General features: G+C 39.8%; 1 protein-coding gene across 4 annotated transcripts in view; it reads left to right on the top strand.

The window, feature by feature from the left end:
* Lmbr1 (limb development membrane protein 1) overlaps window positions 1-18,116 on the top strand; it is a 133,686-nt gene extending 115,570 nt beyond the window's left edge. For all 4 annotated transcript variants that reach the window (XM_050119922.1, XM_050119920.1, XM_050119924.1 and 1 more), the window contains 2 exons: window positions 13,987-14,148; window positions 17,591-18,116. In XM_050119922.1, the coding sequence (XP_049975879.1) occupies window positions 13,987-14,148; window positions 17,591-17,676 (248 nt within the window). In that variant the 3' untranslated portion in view covers window positions 17,677-18,116. The remainder of the gene's footprint in view (window positions 1-13,986; window positions 14,149-17,590) is intronic.
* The last annotated feature ends 2,115 nt before the right edge of the window (window positions 18,117-20,231 follow it).

Here is a 20,231-nt window from a genome sequence, read left to right as displayed (position 1 = left end):
CTTGTTATTTCCACGTGCCTGCCAATCATAGCATTTCCTTACATTGTCAGTGTGCAGACAGGTTTTTGTCACTGAAAGAGTTGCGTCGTAAGTCATTTATTTGGCTCTTTCTATAAAGCATTGTTCTAGGCTGTGCTTGGCTAAACATTATTTCAGGCAGAAGCTTCTTGTAGGCAGTTCTATATAATTCTCTAGACTTAGGTTTTAACTTTGGAAATTAATGATTGGAAAACGACCAGATGGATTTCATCTATGAACTCTGGCCCTGGCTTCAATAGCAGCTGCAGGCGTGGGAGTTGCTCTAACTCAGGCACTGCCTCCATTTTTAATTTGAAGCTCATGCCATCAGTGTTGCAGCTGTGTCAGAAAGTGGTTTTCTTCCTAAATTTTCCAAAGTCTTCTGTTTCAATAAAAAGTAGAATTCAAGTGTAAGTGTTAAAGTTCCAAAGTCTTCTGTTTCAATAAAAAGTAGAATTCAAGTGTAAGTGTTAAAGAGACCTGTTTTCCATGGGCCATTTGTTTAGTGGTTATGTCTCTTTCATGTTTGATTAGTAGGACGCATCTGCTTATGGCGTCTAATCTTGAAAGATACACATTATGCCACCATTTGAAGCTAAATGCTACATCTGTTAGGACAGTCAAGCAGATAATGGTAGTGATCAGCCATCTTTCCATTTTAAACCTTTGCAAACCTTACTTATTATAATGTGTTATTTAAAAGTAATTGATAACCATTAATGTATTTCAATTTTGTGGGAGAAAAATCACATGCTTAGTATAGACTTAATACAAAGAAAACAAATTAATGGCGAAATTTACTTTTTGAAGCCTGACAAATTCCTGAGTAGTTTGCCATAGAGATAAATAAAAAGAAAAAAAAAAGATGGAACAATTAAAATGCAGCTGAGAAGCTCTTGGACCCAGCTGTCCAAACAGGATTAGTGGAGTGCGCTGCGGTACAGTGAGTCATGTGGCGCCCTGTAAGACAGCGGCACGCACTGCACTACGTGTTATGCCCAATGGCACTGAATGGATGAAGAGTAAATACGTTAACAGATTCACAGAGGCTTTCCGCAGCATGAAAAAAGCAAAGTTCTAGGCTAGAGATAAAGCCTTATTTTAGTATTATGGGAAATGCAAACTAGAGAGTTACTTTGTAATTCTTCTGTTAACGCTTTAGGATTGAGTCTTTGATTTTAAGAAGGTGAGATACAGAGAGCTGTGGCGAGTGTGCCCCTGCTGAAGAGCAGGATTGTGACGCACCAGCTGAAAAGCTTGAGACCAGAATAGAGGATGCATTAACCACATTCCTAGCTGTGAAAATGTCCCTCTCTCCTCGCCTCTCACAAGGAGATCTGACCTCGGCATGGTCTCCTTTGCTCCTGTAAGATCAGCCCACAGCATCTGTCATTAGGAGAAACAAAATATAGAACCTAACATACAACTTTTCTCTATTTCAGTGATAGTTTGGTGAAGAGGATAATTTCAGCTATGAATTGAAAGTACACTGAATCCAGAGTACCATAGTTAGTTTGGTAATCTGGTTGCTAAAAAGAAGAGGAAAATTTTCTTGTAGCTGATTTCTTTTAGAAATCATTAGCTGCTATTGTTGCATTATGGGTACTGCCATACATCCAGCTCAAGGTTTGAGTGCACGATGTGACATAACGTGCTCATTGAAGCATTACTCTCAGATAGCTTGCTACATTTGAATGAGGGAAATGTATTCATTGAAAAATGTCCACTAAATAACTTAATAAGCTTATCACTTGCTACAAAGAAGGAGTGAGGGTTATTTTGAGCGGGCATTTTAAGTAGATGAAATGAATGTAGTTTATTGTATGTAGCAAATATAAGGTTTTTGCATTCAGCCCTTTAAAACCTGGAAGAGCATTGTTGTGCCGCCTGTGATCTGGCGCATTGTTGTGTTGTGTGCTCAGACTTTGGTTGTGAAGAGTCTCTGTTTTGGCATAGTGGATGTTCTTAAGTAATAGACTGCTGTTTAATACGGTCTGAGTGGGACTAGCGGAGGTGGTTGTTAAAAGTCAATTCAGAAGAGTGAACCAGTCATCCCTAGATGCCCAGCCTTCTCTGTTTTGAAAAACATATTTCACATGGTTGCCAGTGTGCTCTTTATCATGCACTGTGGAGACAACAAATGAAGGTTGGTTTTCTTTATTCTTCTGCTGAAGTTTTTCTTCAGGTGCAGACAATGGTCTTTGAAATACATTTGCTGATTACGCTTCAAAATTAGTTTTATTTTTTATCTTAAAAACCTTTTCTGTACTTATAACTTATAAGTTATACAAGGTTCAAAGGCTGACTTACAGAAAGTATTTATGATACTGAAACAAAAATACCCTTTAGATCAGCTTATACATATTTTAGGTATCTTCTCATCTGAGTCTAGTAATCTGTCATCTAGCAGGAGATAAGGTGGATTATTCTATTTTGTTGCATCTTGATTTGGGGACTTTGTTAGAAGTCTCTGTTTCTTGAAGAGTCATTTACTTGCGTAAACTGTTGCTTTTCATTGTGGGCTTTGCCTGCTTCCTGTTTCTCAATGTAAGATGGAAGTAAATGATGCTTTTACAGATATCCATCCCTGGCAGATGTGAAACATATGTTTAATTTATATATTCCAATTATAGAATCTATGTAAAAGTAGTTTGAAGATCCATACTGAAAATTTCTCAGGAAAATTTGTATATAATGTTATTATATCTAGTTGAATAAAAGATAATAACAAATAAGCAGTTTTAATTAACTTATGTTTGACTGCTAATGTTCCTTATATGTTTGAGCATTAAATTTTTAGATCTGGTTAGGATTTCTAAGAATAAGGAATTGCTAAAACTATCCTGCATTATATGCCAGAATCAGGAGAGCAGCTAGTGATGGTTCTCAGCTATTGTCTGCCTGTCTTTCCATGTGTTCCAGTGCTCTGCATGGAACAGGCCACATTGGTCATTGCAGTCAAAATGTAGCTGCCTGTTGGTATAGTTCCTAAGCTTTAGCTTGTATGAAAGTAATTCCAGTTGGAATCATCTGGTGAGAAGGAGCCTTGGGTCTGCTTTAAAATGTGAAGTGAAGATGTTGTCAGAACTCGGCAGTTATAGTAAGGGTCTCATTTATACTAAGAATAAAGAGCCTTAACCTAGCTGAGTATCTCCAGTGGACACATACAGTCAACTCTGAGATGGGAACAGGCCATCTCAGTTGTAGAAAATTTAAAAAAAAATATATGAATAGATTACATTTATGAAGAGTATTAAGGATTAGATTGGACTGAAGAGGCTTCTGACTATGATTTTTTTTAATTTAAAACAGTATTTTCATTAATTTTTTGAGACTGTCCTATATATATACAATGTATTTTGATCATATTTACCTTCCTGTTCTCTCTTTAACTCCTCCCAGATCCATACTTTCTCAACTTTGTATCCTTTTTTAAAAACCCACTGATGCCAATTTGTGTTGCCATAATACTCATTAGTGTAGAACCATCCACTGGAGCATGTTCAGCATACCTGGGGCCAAGTTCTTAAAGTAAACTCTCCCTCTTCAGAAGTGATCTGCTGGCAATAGTTTCCCCGCCAAGGTGGGTGGGGCTCATGAGCTCATCCCCACTCCATGATGGCAACCACAGCTGCTTTGAGCTCATGTTACAAATCCTGACTCTTTCCTTCATGAGCTCAGAGCCCTGTTGGGAGCTGTGATATGGATGTTCCCTTTGTGACTGAGCGTTCTTTTGGATTTTGACCAGCTGTGACTTTCTATGTTAACTGCTGCTCACTGCACAAGGAAATTTTTCTGATGAAGAAGTCTGAGAGCTGCACAAATCTATGAATATAGAGATAATGAATTTAGGGGGCAGATTGATACTATGTCCATTTAAGAAAATAATAGAAATATAAAGTTCTCCAACCATGGGTTATTGGTCAGATTTGTGGTATCAGACATCCATTTCCTTCTGCGGAGTAGGCCTTAAATCCAATCAAAAAGTGGTTGGCTGCCTCCATAACTTTCATGTCGTTGTTGCACCCATATGCTTATCTCACGATTGTTATTGTAGTTCACAGGGTTCACGGCTGGTAAGATTGTTGATGACCCCTCCCACTCCAGCACTGGATAGCACCTTCCAGTACTATGAGAGCTGCACAGGTCATTGTAAAAGCAGAGCTCATTAGTCTTTGGGACACTTCCATCCAAGAGGCCAGAGCACGTGAAAGTTAGGGCAGTGTTTCTGTCATCTTGTATCCAACTCCTTCCTATCCACCTGTTTCCCTCCTGAACTCCTGAGAGGAATCCACACGGGAGCAATGGGTTCTGGGCCTTCTTGTTGTTTCTGATTTTGTGGAGAGTGGGGTAAGATTTGAAGCCAGACCAAAAGAGAGAAAGTGTCTCTGGGAGACTGCTGGACCTTTTCTGAAGAGTTCCTTCAGGAAAGGGCTAGATGTTTTCATCTTTGAAAATTGGTTCTTTCTTAGACTCTCCTTTTTATTCTCTGTCATTGGATTTTAGTTTATATTTGAGTTCACATACTGAAGTTTACCTGAATACTTCATTAAATTGCCTTCAGTTAAAACAAAGTGAGTTTATAGCAAGTAAGTAGTCATAAAAAATGATCATTTCAGACACAGGTCCCCATCTTTAAGCTTTGGTTTGCATGCTCCCAAAACCCCTGACATTTCTTTATTGCCCAAAGACTCCTAGTTCTTTGAGGTAAACTCCTATGTTGCAGATGAAATGTCTCAGGTTCTTGTACTTTCAACTTTGTATTACACTTTGATTTGAATTGATGTTCTTAAGAAACATTACATTCCTTAAAGGACAAGAGCCCTGGCATCTTCTTGGCTTGCACAGCTTTAGTTCGTAAGCTTATGGTATGATGTCCAGAAAGTTTCTTGTTGAGGATGGCTGTTCTCAGTGTAGATGAAGTCATTTCCACGTGCCTTGCCTCAGTTGTCCACGTCATCACTTTCAGGCTTTCTGCTTGTTTGACCAAGTATTATCTCAAAAGACCCTTACAACAATAGCCTAAGGGTGGAAACAGCCTGTTGTCAGATAAGAGGGCAAGCAAACTGTGGTATGCAGCACCTCAAATGGAATGTTACTTAGCCATGAAAGCCAATCAAGAGACAAACACTGTGGGGTTCTGATTCCAAGAGGAATAACAGTTGTCTAGTCTACAAAGACAGAGACAGGTGGTGCTTACCAAAGTCAAAGGAAGGAGAAATGGAAAGTGGTTTGGGAGTAGTTTCAGATTTGCATGGTAAAGGATTTTGGTGGTGATTGTTGTAAAAGTTGACTATTATTAATAGTACTGAGCTGTACATTAAATGTTTATATTGGTACATTTTGTGTTGCATGCCTTTTTCCACAATAAAAACGACACAAGGTAGATAGAACTTGGAATGTCATGTGATACAGCCTATCCACAAATGGCCAAATGCCATATGATTCTACTGATGGGACAGGGGTGAAGAGAGAGTCTCAAGGGAATAAATGCCTTGTGGAGAGGTACACTTACATTGGAACTGGGGAGAAGGTATTTAATGCCTTTGAATTGTTTATCTAAAGTGGTTAATTATACATGATGTGACTTTCGCCTCAGTTATTTAAAAGGAAAATCTATGGCTTACTATGTACACAGAAAGAATTGTACTCTCGCCATCCATGGCACTGTCATGAATGTAGAAGTCTCCCTGTTTGGCTGTGTCGTCCCCTTTGAGTGTTTCAGTTGCCTTCCAATAACATGATCTTGGTGGCATTGGAGGGAGCAGAAGGAGGACATTGCAGGTGGCCACGGTGGTATAGATAGTGCCCACCCTGGGGTACAAATCCAGCCTTCTCTGTTCATCTTCCTTTCCCTCCCTTTTCCAGCCCCCTCTCTTAGCAGCACTGGAGATTGGACCTAAGAGCTACAGACTGAGGTACAGCCCTAGCAACCTGACAAGCACTGCATACACTGGCAGGAAGGGTTCGACTGTTGTCTGTTAATTGAGGTATTCTAGTTGTCACCTACCGTGTTCAGGATGCCCCTTTCTTTCCCTACTTTGCTGGAATTCTTACCAAGATGGATGGTGAATTTTGTTAAATGCCTTTTATTCATCTATTGAGACAACTATACACTTTTTAAGTCTCAAAATATGTTGAATTATATTAATTCTCAAATATTAATTAGCCTGCTGTTTCTTGGGTGAGCTCCATGTGTCATGATGTATTATCTTTTTTGGATTGAATATGATGAAAATTGGCTGAGGACTTTTTCTTCAGTGTTTTTGATAACATTGTTCTGTGGTTCTCCCCTGCTTTTTTTTTTTTTTTTTTTTTGAAGCTTCTTTTTTTTTTTTTTGTGTATGTGATGATTTCCTCACTACATGTGTTCAGAAGCACTTGAATTTCCATGGGTGGTTGTCATAGACTTGTTTCTCCTCTTTCAGTGTTCTATTGCTCACTGATGATGCCATCTGGTTTGAAATTTACTTTTTGTAAAAGGTTTAGCAACAGTTCAGTTTCTTTTATGGAAAGAGCTCTACTCAGCTTGAACAAGCTTTGTTAATATCAGCAACAGTGTCAGATCTGTGGGCAGCTCCCTCAGCCAGCAGTAGAAGTAGAGACTCAACATTGACACAGATCTTTTGTGTTTTCTTTCTCTTTTCCTGAACAGTGTGCATACATATGTATTGATTTATTGATCCTCTGAGAGAAGCAGCTTTGATTTTATTTTATTTTTCTGTTTGTACTTTCTAGTTCACTGATTTGGTCCTTCGAGTATATTTTCTTTCTTGCAATTGGAGCTGAGTTCACTGAGTTTTGAGGTCTTTTTCTGATCTAAGTGTTGCTGGCTGCAACCCCTTTCCCATTGCAGTCATGCCCCCCTCTTCATTTTACCTCCCTGTGCTGCCCCCTCTGCTGTGTCCCCTCCTGTATTACCCCTTTACTTCCACCCTTTGCTCCCTGCTGCTGCCTCTCCACTGCATCTCCCCCAAACCTTTATACAGAACATTTTAATTTTAATTTTGTTAAGAATACTTTTTTATTTCTTCTTTGACTCATGGGATATTTTGAAGTATGATATTTTATTTCCAAACATTTGGGGATGTTTAAGAAATTTGATTTTTAGTATTTTTTAGTTTCTTTGCTGATGTCAATGTGAAGGAATGCACTTTGCATGTATAGCATCATTTCAGCTAGTTGAGTAGGCAAGACACAGTAGGAAGGAAAGGACATTCGCATCTTCTTGGTGCTACGTTTTTCAGTGTTGGGTCCACTGGCTGGCAGGTGCCCTCACGTCCTCTGGATCCTTGGGTCCACTTGTTTCGACTGCGTTGAGAGCAGGACTGTGGAAACACTGGTTGGATTGTGGGCCTCTCTCTGTGTATGTCTGTCTGCTTGCTTCACATACTTTAAAGCTTGGGTTAGATGCATAAATGTGGGGTCCCTGGTGAACGGACACTTTGTAATTATGATAGTGGTGCACATTACTTGTAACTCTTTTCTGAAGTCTCCTTTTAGTCATGTTAAAAATATTCATGTTAAAAAAGTTCATTTTCTAACTTTTTGAAAAACCTCTGTATTGGTTTTCATAGTGGCTAGAATAATTTATATTCTAACTAGCAGTGAATAGGTTTCCTTTCTCTACACCTTTATCAGCATTTGTTGCTTTTGGTTTTTGTTTTATTTGTTTGAAAAAAAGCAGTTCTCTCTGAGGTAAGATGGAATCTTGGTGGCATTTCGATAGTAAAGAGGTTAGTTTTTGTGTGTGTGTGTGTTTATTTGTCATTTTAAAATTTTCTTTTGAGAACAGTTCGGTTGTTCATTTATTGAATTATTTGCTCTTCTGGTGTTTATTTTTTTGAGTTTTAAAAATATATTCTATATATTAATCTGTTAAACAAATAGATGTCAAAGAATTTTCTCCCTTTCTGTAGGCCTTTTTCATTCTGTTTCTTTTATTATGCAGATTTCTAGTCTGATGCAGTCCCATTTGTCTCCTTTGCTTTTGTTTCCTGAGCTGATGTGGTCCTGCCCAGAAAACCTGTGCCTGTATCTTATTTCTTACCTTTAGTCTAGTAGCTTCAAAGTTGTTGGTTACACTGCAGTTTTTAGTCTCTTCTTTAGTAGATTTTATGCAGGAGAGGCAGGATCTAGTTTTGGTTCTTACTGAAGACACTCAGCCTCCCTGGTACCACTTGTTAAAGAGGCTGTTTCTCTCTAGTGCTTTTGGTTCCTTTGTCAAGAACCAGGTGGCAGTGGATTACTTCTGTGTCTTTTATTCTACCTCATTTGTGTATATGTTTTGTGCCAGTACCATGCTGTTTTTGTTACTATAATTCTGTAGTATAATTTCTGTAACATTTCTTGCAGTGCAAGTCTGCTGGTAATAATAAATCCCATGCTGTTTGGATGTGCAAGATGTCTTTATTTTGCCTTATTTTTGAAGGTATTTTTGAACATGAGATTTTAGATTATTTTCTTTCATACTGTCTTAGTTTGGGTTTATTATTGCTGTGAGGAGACACGTGAATATGGCAGCTTTTACAAAGAGAATATTTAATTGAGGGTGACTAGCTTACAGTTTCAGAGGTTCAGTTCATTATCATGGTGACAGGGAGCATGGCAGCGTGCAGGCAGAGGTGGTGCTGGAGCTGACAGTGCTACATCTGCAGGCAACAGGAAGTCAACTGTCACACTGAGTGAAGCTTGAGAAAAAGAGACTTCAAGGCCCACCTCCACAGTGACACACTTCCTTCAACAGGGCCACACTTTCTAATAGTGTACTCCCTTTGGGGGCCATTTTCAAACAACCACACATATTTTAAAAATATTTTGCATTGTTTTCCCCTTTACATTGTTTTGACAAGAATTTTTTTCTGATCACTATTTCTATTCTTTTTTTTTTTAAAGAAGGCTTAGCAGTTTAATTATTATATGCTTAGGCAGGATCCTCCTCAGATTTTTTTTTTTTTTTGCTCTTTGAGTTCATTATGCATATATGTCATCAAATTTGAAATATTTCTAGCTGTCAATCCCTAAACCAATATTTCTTCAAGGAATCTATCCTTGATTTTAATCTTATAGAGACTGTGTGTACATTGATGTGTGTGGGTATGTGTGGTATGTGTATGCACTCATGTAGGTGTTGATGTATTTGTGCATATGAGTATAGTCTAGAGGTCAACCTCAAGTGTCATTCCTCAGACTCTGTTATAGTTGGAGGCCACGTTTTTGTTTCCTGGCCACCCAGATTCCTGAAATAATCTCACAGAAACTATATTATTTGCAATACTGTTTGGCCAATAGCTTAAGCATATTGTTATCTAGTTCTTACATCTAGAATTAACCCATTTCCATTATTTTGTATTTTATATAAGGTTCATGGCCTACCGGCAAGGTTCTAGCTGGCAGCTCATGTCTTTCCCCTCTGGTGGCTACATGGCATCTCCCTGACTCTGCCTACTTTCTATATATATATATATATATATATATATGGGCCAAAAGCTGCTTCCAATAAAAGCAACACATATGCAGAAGGACTTCCCACACTACTCTGTCCACCTTGATTTTTCAGATAGGGTTTTTTAGAGGCTTTGGGCTCATCTGAGTAGGTTAGTCAGGCTGGCTGGCCAGCAACACCCAGGGGTTGACTTTATACTTTCATTGTTTTTGGAATTAAACTCAGGTCTTCTTTTTTACATAGCTAGAATGTCACAGGCCAAGTATCTCTGCAACTCCACTCCAGGGACTCTGGAGAGCAAGTGCATCATCAGCCACTGGGCATCAGTGTAGTTCATTGACATTGTTAGTTTCCTTGTTCTATTTTGTGTTCTTTTGCTGTCTTTGAGTATGCCAGTCTCTGTAGTATCTAGCCAGCTCTTAATCCTGTCAAGTATGCTTTTCCAGTTTATATTGTGATTTTCCTTTATAGGTCAGCTTTAGACTTTTAAAAATTGTAGTAGGTTCAATCTTTCCTCTAGCTTCTGAACTAGAGGACAGGTTGTAGCTGCTGTAATAGTCATATCTGGGTGTTCTGCTCAGTTCTGCTCTGCTGAACTTCACTCCAAGCAGCTCTCTGCTCACAAAGCCATCCTCATGCTGACTTCTGAGTCCTTCCTCCTTAGGGAGGGTAATGGCCTTGTTTGCACTTGGGAGAAGTATTGATGACCAGGGTCTCGAAACCATTATTTGGATATTACATCCACTTTTTAAGTTTATTCAGGTAGGTGAGAAAATATGGTCTCCTCTATTACCTTTTGGCTAGTACCTGAAGCCTATAGTTATATTTCTTATGGATATAATTTAACAAAAACATACTTTCACAGTAAGACTGACCAATCTGATTTCCTTAGTGTCTGGTATATGCAACCCCCCAAAATAACAACAAACAAGCAATGTTTATTAAGTGGAGGCTGGCCAGATAGCTCAATGGGTAGAGGCACTTGCTGCGAAATATGACAACCTGAGTTCAGTCCCTGGAACACACACATGGTGGAAGGAGAGATCCAACTTTCACAAGCTGTCATCTGACTCCCATACACTTGCTGTGGCACATACATGTACATGCTCACAAACTTACATACACATAAGATAAATACATGTTTAAAGATTTTAATTACATAAAAATTTAAAGATGTTAGAAGTTAGTCTTTGATTTTTAATTTTCATCTTTCATTCTACCCACAGAGCAGAAGCTTAATTTTATAGTGACTTTTTTCCTCCTAATAAACAGGACAATCGATGCAGTGTGCCTGCTTATACCAATCCTGAAAGCATGGATGTTTAGAATGATTGCGGATTTTATTGCATTACTGTCTTTAAGTCATGCTTATTTTATAGACTATCTTAGCTAAATGTTTTTCATAAATCTAATTAGGGGAAGTATATGGAAACATAGTGAGGATAGTGTTGAAACTAATCATATGAGTTTAGAGATTAATTTTTAATGCAAATTAGCTAATAAATTTAATAAGAACACATGTTATTTTGGCACCTTTACATTAAAATCACGGATATTTAGGTCAGATGTTTGTGTACTAGGCCAGCTTGTATAATTTACTGATAACATCACTTTCAGGCCCTTTGTGTCCCATACTTTACAAATGCTCTGAATGGCCTCGTGCAGTTTCGCCAACATGAACATGCTTGCTCAGAGTAGAAGTTGACTCAGGTGGGCGAGAGAACATGCGTTATATTGACTTACGATGTGGGTGGGGCAACCTGCTCCTTCTTAAAGTCATTGTATTTTGTGCACCAGTTCTTTTAAAACTGTGAATAGAAAAAAGGTTGTTTTGGAAGGAATTACTCATGAAACATTCTTGGTTGAGTCCTTGTGGGGGAGGCAATGCATTGCTTATCATAAAGTGTTGTAGTACCCAGGTCACATGACCTTGTGCCTTATTGCTGTCTAATGAAACTTCTTTGTGTACATGCGTGAGTGCAAGTGTGTGTGTGTGTGTAGCACGATTAATAAAATCTCATAGACAGTTAGTGGGGTTCAACCTGAAGGTCAGAAAAGCAAAACAACCAGCCACTGGCTCTTAACCTCTACTGCAGTCCAAAATGGCGATCCTGCCTCCTGGAATCCTCATTCTGAATATTTTGGTTGAACGGTTTTTCTTTTTTCCTAAAGTGCATCTGGACCAATAGTGTCTTCAGACCCAACACTGTGAACTGGCATTTTTGTTCCTCTTGGGTGTCTGTGTATGTCTGCTGAAATACCCTGAGCTCGAGATTGTTCTTCACCTGATATCCTGTTAGGGCTGGACCCTAACTTTCTATTTTCTAAGTGGGGTTCATTTCTAGGGTCTGTGTCCACTCTTCTCACTGTCCTAGCACTTCTGTGCTTGATGTGACTGACTTGACCTCCCAGCTCTGCTCCTCAAGGACGGTGCAAAGCTATCTACAGCCTTGTTGACAGCAGGGGTCCAAAGTGCTGTCTGCACACCACAGGTTCACTTACAAGAAAATAGTAGACTTTGTATTTGTATCAAGTGATTTGTCTGTATGGAGTGTCAGTGGTACATATAAGAATGGATAATCAAATGCACACATTAAACACAAGATACGTGTGTTAAATCTACACTAGTCCTCTCTTTTTTCACTTACCCATAGTAATAGACATCTTCTAGGGCCTACTCAGCTTGTCCTTTGGGAACCATCTAGGTGCAGAAGTTTGAGTGTGCTTTTCTTACAGGGTGACTATGGCTTTTACCAGACACTTAAGGAGATCTTTACTCTTGGGATCAATTCAGTTGCCAGTCCTGGGTTTGCTGAAGCCTTAAGGCTTGTGTTGGTAGGACCATAACTGTTTACATAACTAGCTTGAAAAGTAAGGTATCTTATTAGGCATCCATTCTTTTAAACAAAGTCCTTTCTTTTAGGCTTAGCACTGAGAGACTGAAGCCAAAGTTGTCATCATCTTAAAGCAATACAGGACAGGCACTGAAGGCTTTTCTGGTATCTGGTTTTTAAATTTCTTTTTGTAAGGTATTATCTAATGTCTTCATTAATCTTCATCTATTTTTAAAACACTTCGGCAATGTCTTTCAAACTTGCATACATTGGTTCCAGGTGGGAGTGACTTAGGAGCTATTTTTGAAATGCCCTGTTCTTACTGTACTGTTTGCATAGGGAGGTTTTCTGCTGCCCATAAGCTTCTCTATGAGGCTTGCAGTTGATGGAAGTTTGTTGGATCAAGGCAGAAAGCCAAATTCAAAAGCCAGTTGATGATGTGAGATTGAGTCAAAGGTATTTTTGAAATCACCCATAAAATTCTTAAATGGCCTGTAGCATATGCAGTACATAACTGTGTTTGTATAGACCTAGAGGAAGTAGCTATTTCTTCTTGTAACTCTTGTTGTAGGTCCATATAGCCCCATGTAGTCCCTCAGTGTCTTCCTCAAGCCTGCCGTGGCCTTTCTTACTCCATTTATCCACCTGACTGGTAGGATTTATTTACCAGAAAATCCTGCCACTCATGCCCTCTTTATGATAAGTTTTGGCCTGAGTCGCATACTGATTTAAATATTCTTTCAGTTAAAAAGATTTTAAATGTGTCTTTGATTGAATTAAGTAAGTTAAATCCATGTGTGATACAATCTTCACACATTCCTGACATTCCTCTCTTACTTTGTAAATGGTAGCATTAAATTCTGCCAATGGTAGATTGAAAGGAAATGGTCCTATTATTCACTTATGTGATGAGCACTAAGAATGTGTAAGGTGCAGCAGAAAAAAATGACATCTTGAAATGTGCAGGCAAATGGATAGATCTAGAAAACATCATATTGAGTGAGGTAACCCAGACCCAGAAAGACAATTATTATATGTACTCACTCATAGGTGGGGTTTTCAAATATAAAGCAAAGAAAACCAGCCCACAAATCACAATCCCAGAGAACCTAGGTAACAGAGAGGCCCCTAAGAGAGCCATTCATGGATCTAATCTACATGGGAAGTAGAAAAAGACAAGATCTCCTGAGTAAATTGGGAGCATGGGGACCTTGGGAGAGGGTTGAAGGGGAGGGGAGAGGCAGGAAGGGGAGCAGAGAAAAATTTATAGCTCAATAAAATCAGTAAAAAATAGGAATGTGTAAGGTGTTGCCACTGGAATTTGGGTTGCAGGAGTGTAATAGATGTCATTCCTATGGAAATAGTGGGGGAGAACAGGCTCTAGTGGATGGCACCTGAGCTTTCTCTTTATTCGGGCGTGGACTCTACATACGTGATAGACACTCACGCCACTCTTCCGTGTATCACATGCAGTGGCAGGTACAGGCATGAAGGTTGGGGCTGGCTTGGGTTGACCTGCTAGGAAACAGTCACATGATTCATGGCAAAGCCTTCCCAGGGCATTGAGAAAGCATCCTACAAATATCTGAGAAAGTTTGTGGAATCTGACCTGTTTTCAACTGTATTTTGTTAGGGATATGAATGCACCTCACTTTATTAAAGACTTTTATTTATTTATTCTTTTAACAGGGATCACTAGATTTGATCTACTTGGAGACTTTGGAAGATTTAATTGGCTGGGAAATTTCTATATTGTATTATCCTACAATTTACTCTTTGCCATTGTGACAACATTGTGTTTGGTCAGAAAATTCACGTCAGCTGTACGAGAAGAACTTTTCAAGGCCCTAGGTAATCTTGAGGTTTAAGGATGTTTCTTTCTGCTAATCATGACTTTGACATTTGAGTTTCTATTTAGTTTCTAAGTGTTCATGGCTGTCATTTGCATTCTTGACTCATGTGTTGGTTGTGATTGGATTGGAATCATGTACTGTACTGTAGGCCCTCATCTGTAAGGTGTGTGGGTAGGAATTGTGGTGGTTCTTATGGGGCCTTAGTACAGTGCCTACGACACCCTAAGAACTTGGGACTGGCAGTCAGCCCCTTTGTTCTTATCATGATAAAGGTGAGAACAACTTGGTGTTAAAGGTTTGCTTTCTGCTGTTGATGCCTTTTACTATTGTTTGCTTCAAGCTTTTTTTTTTTTTTTTTTGAGGAGAGGCTTGAATTTTCTAAGTGTATAAACAACCTATAATTCTATTCAATAAGCCAAATAACTCTGGAAAACAATGTTAGCATTCTTGGTACTGACAGGACAGGAGGTTTGCTGTCATGTACGCTGTCATGTGTAGTGTGGTGGCATCAAAGTCTGCTTTAAGTGATGTATGTTTGCTGTGTTTACTCCTACACTCATGCTGAACTTAGTCCAGAGTTTGTGCTTTAGGATGAGAAGCACCCTGGAAGCCTCCCAGGCTTGTAGCATCTACCTCCATAACAGAAAAGAAAGGTGGTGGTTTCCTGTAGGAAATATAGGAAACCCTGGCATTAACTCATTTGCCTGATACCACTTGAATGCTTCTGCTTCAAATAGGCTGTGTTTTTTGATATTTTAAGAAGTAGCATATTTATAGATTCATTAAAGTCCAATTTCAGAAAGCTAAACTACAGGAGCAGCAATAAATCTTTTCAAAGTGCCAACTTTTATGACCTTGATGTTTGAAAGGATGACCTTTAAAGAAAAATCTACCAGGTTACTGCTCCATGTGTGTTTTATTTGTAGCGTACACTGTGAGGGGACAGCTGATTGAAATATTACCCTCAAATGAAACATCTCATCTCAGCTGAAACGCCAGATAATTTATGAATTTTAATGCCTGTATTTCACAGTACTGGGCACATTAAAAGTATCCAGATGCCTAGGAATCAAGAAACCCTCAGTCTTATGTCTAGTTGAAACTTCTTTTCTAGCTAGGACCTCAGATGGGTTCCCACTTGGCTATGGCTGAGATGGCCAGTGCATCAGTGTTGGCGTCTCTCTGTGGAGCTCCTGCCAGAGGCCAAAGGCCCTCTGTGTCATCTTAGCAATCTGACCATAAGACACAATGGAGTTTTCAAGAGTTGAGTAAAACCCCCAATTGCCGTGTTTGTTTTATTTTTCAAATGTTTTCTGTTATCTTTTTGTATATTCTTTAGGGGCTATTCTTTGTATAGAAAAGATCCTCTTTAAATATAGGCTCAAATGGCCAAAGATGTTAAATCTGACTTCATTAGCTCATTCCTAACAGGTATTTTCAGAGAACATCTGCACACTAGTCATCGTGGTGGTGGTGACCAAGGGACTATTTCTAGGGAGGTCTACATATGAAAAGATTGCAGTTATATCAGAATGCATGTCCTGTGTCACACCCGGATTTAAGAAGTGAAACCTAGCCTGGAGGTGCAAACTTTAATCCCAGCATCTAGGAGGCAGACACAGGTGAATATCTATGAGTTTGAAGCTAGCCTGGTCTACATAGTGAGTTTCATGACAGCCAGGACTACACAGAGAAACCCTGTTTCAAAAAAGCCAAAAAATAAAAAATAAAAATGAAGTGAACCTACTTAAGTCTTCTTTCTTAAAAGAGTAGTTTCAAGGCCAGGAATGTGGCTCAGTGGTAGAACGCTTGCCTACCATGTGTAAGGTCCTGGGTTTGGTCTTTAGCATTGCACATATTCCCCATCCAGAGACAGTATGGTTCCAGGGCAGTGTGGCAAGTATGCCCTTTGTGCCCCATCCCTCCCCTTACCTTTTTCCTGGCAAGTTTTCTTCAGTGCATGTCTTGTTTTGTAGGAGTCTGCTTCCTCATTTCCCAGCTGGCCAGACTCCCAAAATAATCACACAGAAACTATATTAATTAAATCACTGTTTGACCAATTTCTTAAGCGTATTGCTAGCTAGTTCTTACATCTAGCATCAACCCATTTTTATTATTTTATATTTTACCATGAGTCTTGTTGCCTACCGGCAAGGTTCCAGCTAACAGCTCATGTCTTTCTCCTCTGGCGGATACATGGCATCTCACTGACTCTGCCTTCTTTCTTCTTCTTTCAGTTTCGTTTTCCCGCCTTTCTATTTCTGCTAGGTCACTGGCTGGAACAGATTTATTCATTAATGAATAAAAGCAACATATAAACAGAAAGACTTCCCACACCAGTTTTGTCTTAATTTTCAGAGATTCTCTGATCACTTAGTGGTTTGGCTATTTCTGGGATTAAACTATTTATTTTACAATGATTTTTTTTGTCTAATTCAGTTATAGGCTCAAGCTCAAATTTTCTTTCATTAAGTTATGTAAGTAATAAAGATTTTAAATTTGGGAGGAAGACTTTATTGGCTTAGGAGTTATATAAAGCTTTCTAATAAGAAAATTACTATCTGGAAATTTAGAATGACTACCCACCCTACCCCCTAACTTAGTTTGGGGGCATTCAAAAATCTGAGCAGTATGGGTGCTCTTCCGTGGTCTTTCCCGAGGATGCACTACTTGTAGACGCTTACATGTCATAGGTTTCACTTTGAGTATTCTTGCCACACGTTTTGTGTTTTAAAACAAAAAAGTCATGTATCTATATCAGCTTAGCTTCCTAGGCAGTGTGTTTTGGGATGAGAACAAGCTAGCTTACTGGGAAGAGGCTTTTGTGGGAAGGAGGAGGAAGAGATGAAGGGTGCTTTGACACCTTTGACCCTATGGGGTATTATGCTTTGTAGGCCCCATCACATCAGAGCCACACTGAGGATCTGGGGAGATGGCTCAGTCTGTAACCTACTTGTTACACAAGCATGAGGGCCTCAGTTTGATCCCCAGAACCCATGTAAAAAAGCTAGACAAAATCCCAACACTGGGAATGTGGCTCCCTGGGCTTGGTAGCTAGCCAGTCTCATCTACTTGGTGAGTTCCAGGTTTAATGGGAGACCCTGTTTCTTAAAACAAAGTGGGTGGCATTTCACATGACATCCAAAATTGTTCTCTGGCTTCTACCTGTAGACACACACAAATGAACACACACACTCAAAAAAAAAAATAAAAAATAGTAGGACCCCATCGTATTGAGAAGAGCCATGCCCACTTGTCACCCAGTCATTGGAGGGGGCAGTCCTAGAAAAGAGGCGTAACTTCCATAGAGCTGCCTCCAGGGAGGAGAAGGCTCTCATTACCAGAAAGCTGTAGATAACATATCACAACCTATACAAGAAAGCTGTCCTGCTAAGCAGGTCTTTTCTGCTCTTTCTCACCCGTGTTCTATTTTCCTGCAGGGCTTCACAAGCTTCACTTGTCAGATACCTCAAGAGATTCAGAAACTGCAAAGCCTTCTGCTAATGGTCATCAGAAAGCATTGTGAGACCCAACTGCCTCAGCAGATTCTGCAGCAAGTCCCCCGACGACTCCTGACATTCCCACAGACACTCATCAGCTTGTGGTGAGGTCTAGGCTGCCTGTCAGTGCCACCTTCTCACCAGCACGAGAACTTGGCATTGCTGATCAGTTTCTCCTTTGACTTTTCTGTTTGACCTTAGAGCTTTTGGTTAAACCCTGAGTCTTAGAGAGTGGGGAAAGGTTGTATGTCTACAGCAGGGAGCCATCTGGACGAGCGGTGAAGATGTGCAAAGAAGCCGACGTGGACTTTGTTATACTTTGCTTTATGCCGTGAGACGTTTGCATCTGCAGGCAGAAGCCTACCTGGAAGTTGCCTAGTACCCCAAAACATTTTCAGAAAGTTCTGAAAACTTATGTACTAGTAGCAAACTACATTTTTTATTTCCTTAAAAAACCAAAAGCAGAGTTTCTGATTCATGTTACAGAATCTTCATTAGACTTTGGGCCAGTGGGAAAATACTAGGTTCCTTCCAAACTTGAGCCTTGGTGGGAAGCCCCGAGGCTATCTTTTTGTGGTAAGCAGCAGTAAGAAGCATATGTGATTGTAGATTTGGACAGTTGTGTGTATACACCTGATAATACTTCTCACAGCACAGTGCCACTGTTGTACACACTTGTAACTTAGACTTTGCTTCATAGGCCATATGTATATTCACTTTTTAAAACCTTTTTAAAAAACTACTTCACTCCTGTGCTTGTTGTGCCTGTGAAACCCATAGACAGAAATTGCTTCCTTTTTATGTCTCAGGCTTTGGTGACCTTCATATACACCACCTTAAGTCTTCACCTCAGGAAAGTTACCAGGGTGATACCCAGAACTTAAAGAAGGGCAGACACAGTGGAATATGAGCTCATAATTATTCAGTTGTTTAGTTGTACGTGATTGTTGGGATTTGTTTCTTAACTCTTGAGTTCCTGACTAAAAACATGAGTGCATGCTGTTGCTGTCCCTAGGTAGCACACAGGTCACAGAAATATAATGGTGCTTACATGCACGGTGTGGATGACAAAACAGGATTTACAAATACATTCAGAAAAAAAGTAAAACACTTCTTTTTCCCTCAAATTGTTGAATTTAGTTTCTTTTGGAGAAATTTACGAAAAACAGGATGTATCTGACATAATTTTTTATTAAATAGAAAAACCAGAAAATTGAGCTGTACTTTTACGAGCCATTGAGTACACTTCTTCCATTACATCATTACCATTCTCTGATTCCTTAGTCTGAACGAGGAGCATTGGTGCTGTGGCTCTGAATGACTCAGTGCATGCCTTCAGCGAGTACTGGTAGATTCCTGAGTGTGAGGTCTTGCACTAGCACAATGCAAGTCAGCTGCCTTCAAATTTCTGTGATCATTATGTTAGTTAATGCCAGGCTCTGCTTCTTATTGAAACTTGAAATCCATCCTCTGGGAAGACCAAGTGAAGGAGAGATCAGAGAACAGTTTTCCACTGCAGTCACTTTCAGTGCACACCATTTGCCGATTCATCCAAACACAGAGCTCCTGGCTAATCTGTAAGGTAAGGTGTCTGGAAATTTGATAAAATATTAAACTTTTCAGTATGTCTCAACTTTAATTTTCTTAACGTTCCCCTGTGTGTATGTCTCCCTGTGTGTATCTGTGCGCCTGTGTCTGAGGACAGCTTTCAAGAGACGTTTCTTTCCTTTCACCATGTGTACATGATTGCATCCAGGTACCTTTACCCGATGAGCCATCTCACTGGCCAGTCTCAACTTCTTGTTCATTTGGACATTCTTAATCTGAAGATGAGCCGGGCTTGGGTGACCACACTTAGTCAGATATTCGATGAATTTTAAATACTGACTGGAGACATTTGCTGATGAGATGAAAAATGGGCTTCAAGGGTTCTTGAATCTCAGGCCCTCCGTGGTTGATCTGCTGTGTGGTCACCACTCTTTGAAGGTCAGTGGTCACTCACTCATCTAACGTGAAGGACCGAGTCCAGGTGCAGTCATTGCATTGGGCATGTGCTGGAGGCTGACAGGTATAGAACTTCACACATGGACAGGAGCACTCAGAGGCTTCCCGTTCTAAGTTCATGAAGGCAGGCACACTTAGGAGTCTCATGTTGCAGTTGTGTGTGACAGAGAATGCATAAAGCTCTGCAAACAAGTGCACCTATTCACACTCGTCATGGTGCTTTCTGGGTTTTGACCGGATGGGGCTGCACCAGTGACTCTGTTATATAGTCCTTTTATTCTCTCACTTTGAATTTCCTCTTTAAAGGGCATGAAGCTGGGCATGGCATTGCATGACCTCATCCTAACACTCAGGAGGCAGAGACAGAAGGAGCCCTATGAATTTGGAGTTAGCCTAGTTTACTTAGTGAATTCCAGGCGAGCCAGGGCTACCTAATGAGATGTTATCTCAAAAACAAAATCGAAAGGACATTAACAAAAAGAGCACAAGGGTTGAGGGTAGAGTGACTGGAGAGATGGCTCAGCCGTGAAGAGCTCTGGCTGCTCTTTCAGAGGACTCCGATTTGGTTCCCATAACC

The sequence above is a fragment of the Alexandromys fortis genome, unplaced genomic scaffold (genome assembly GCF_014885135.2).
Source record: "Alexandromys fortis isolate MF-2015 unplaced genomic scaffold, M_Fortis_MF-2015_v1.1 scaffold_177, whole genome shotgun sequence".
Classification (NCBI taxonomy): Eukaryota; Metazoa; Chordata; class Mammalia; order Rodentia; family Cricetidae; genus Alexandromys; species Alexandromys fortis.
This window is presented reverse-complemented; position numbering and strand designations above follow the sequence as displayed.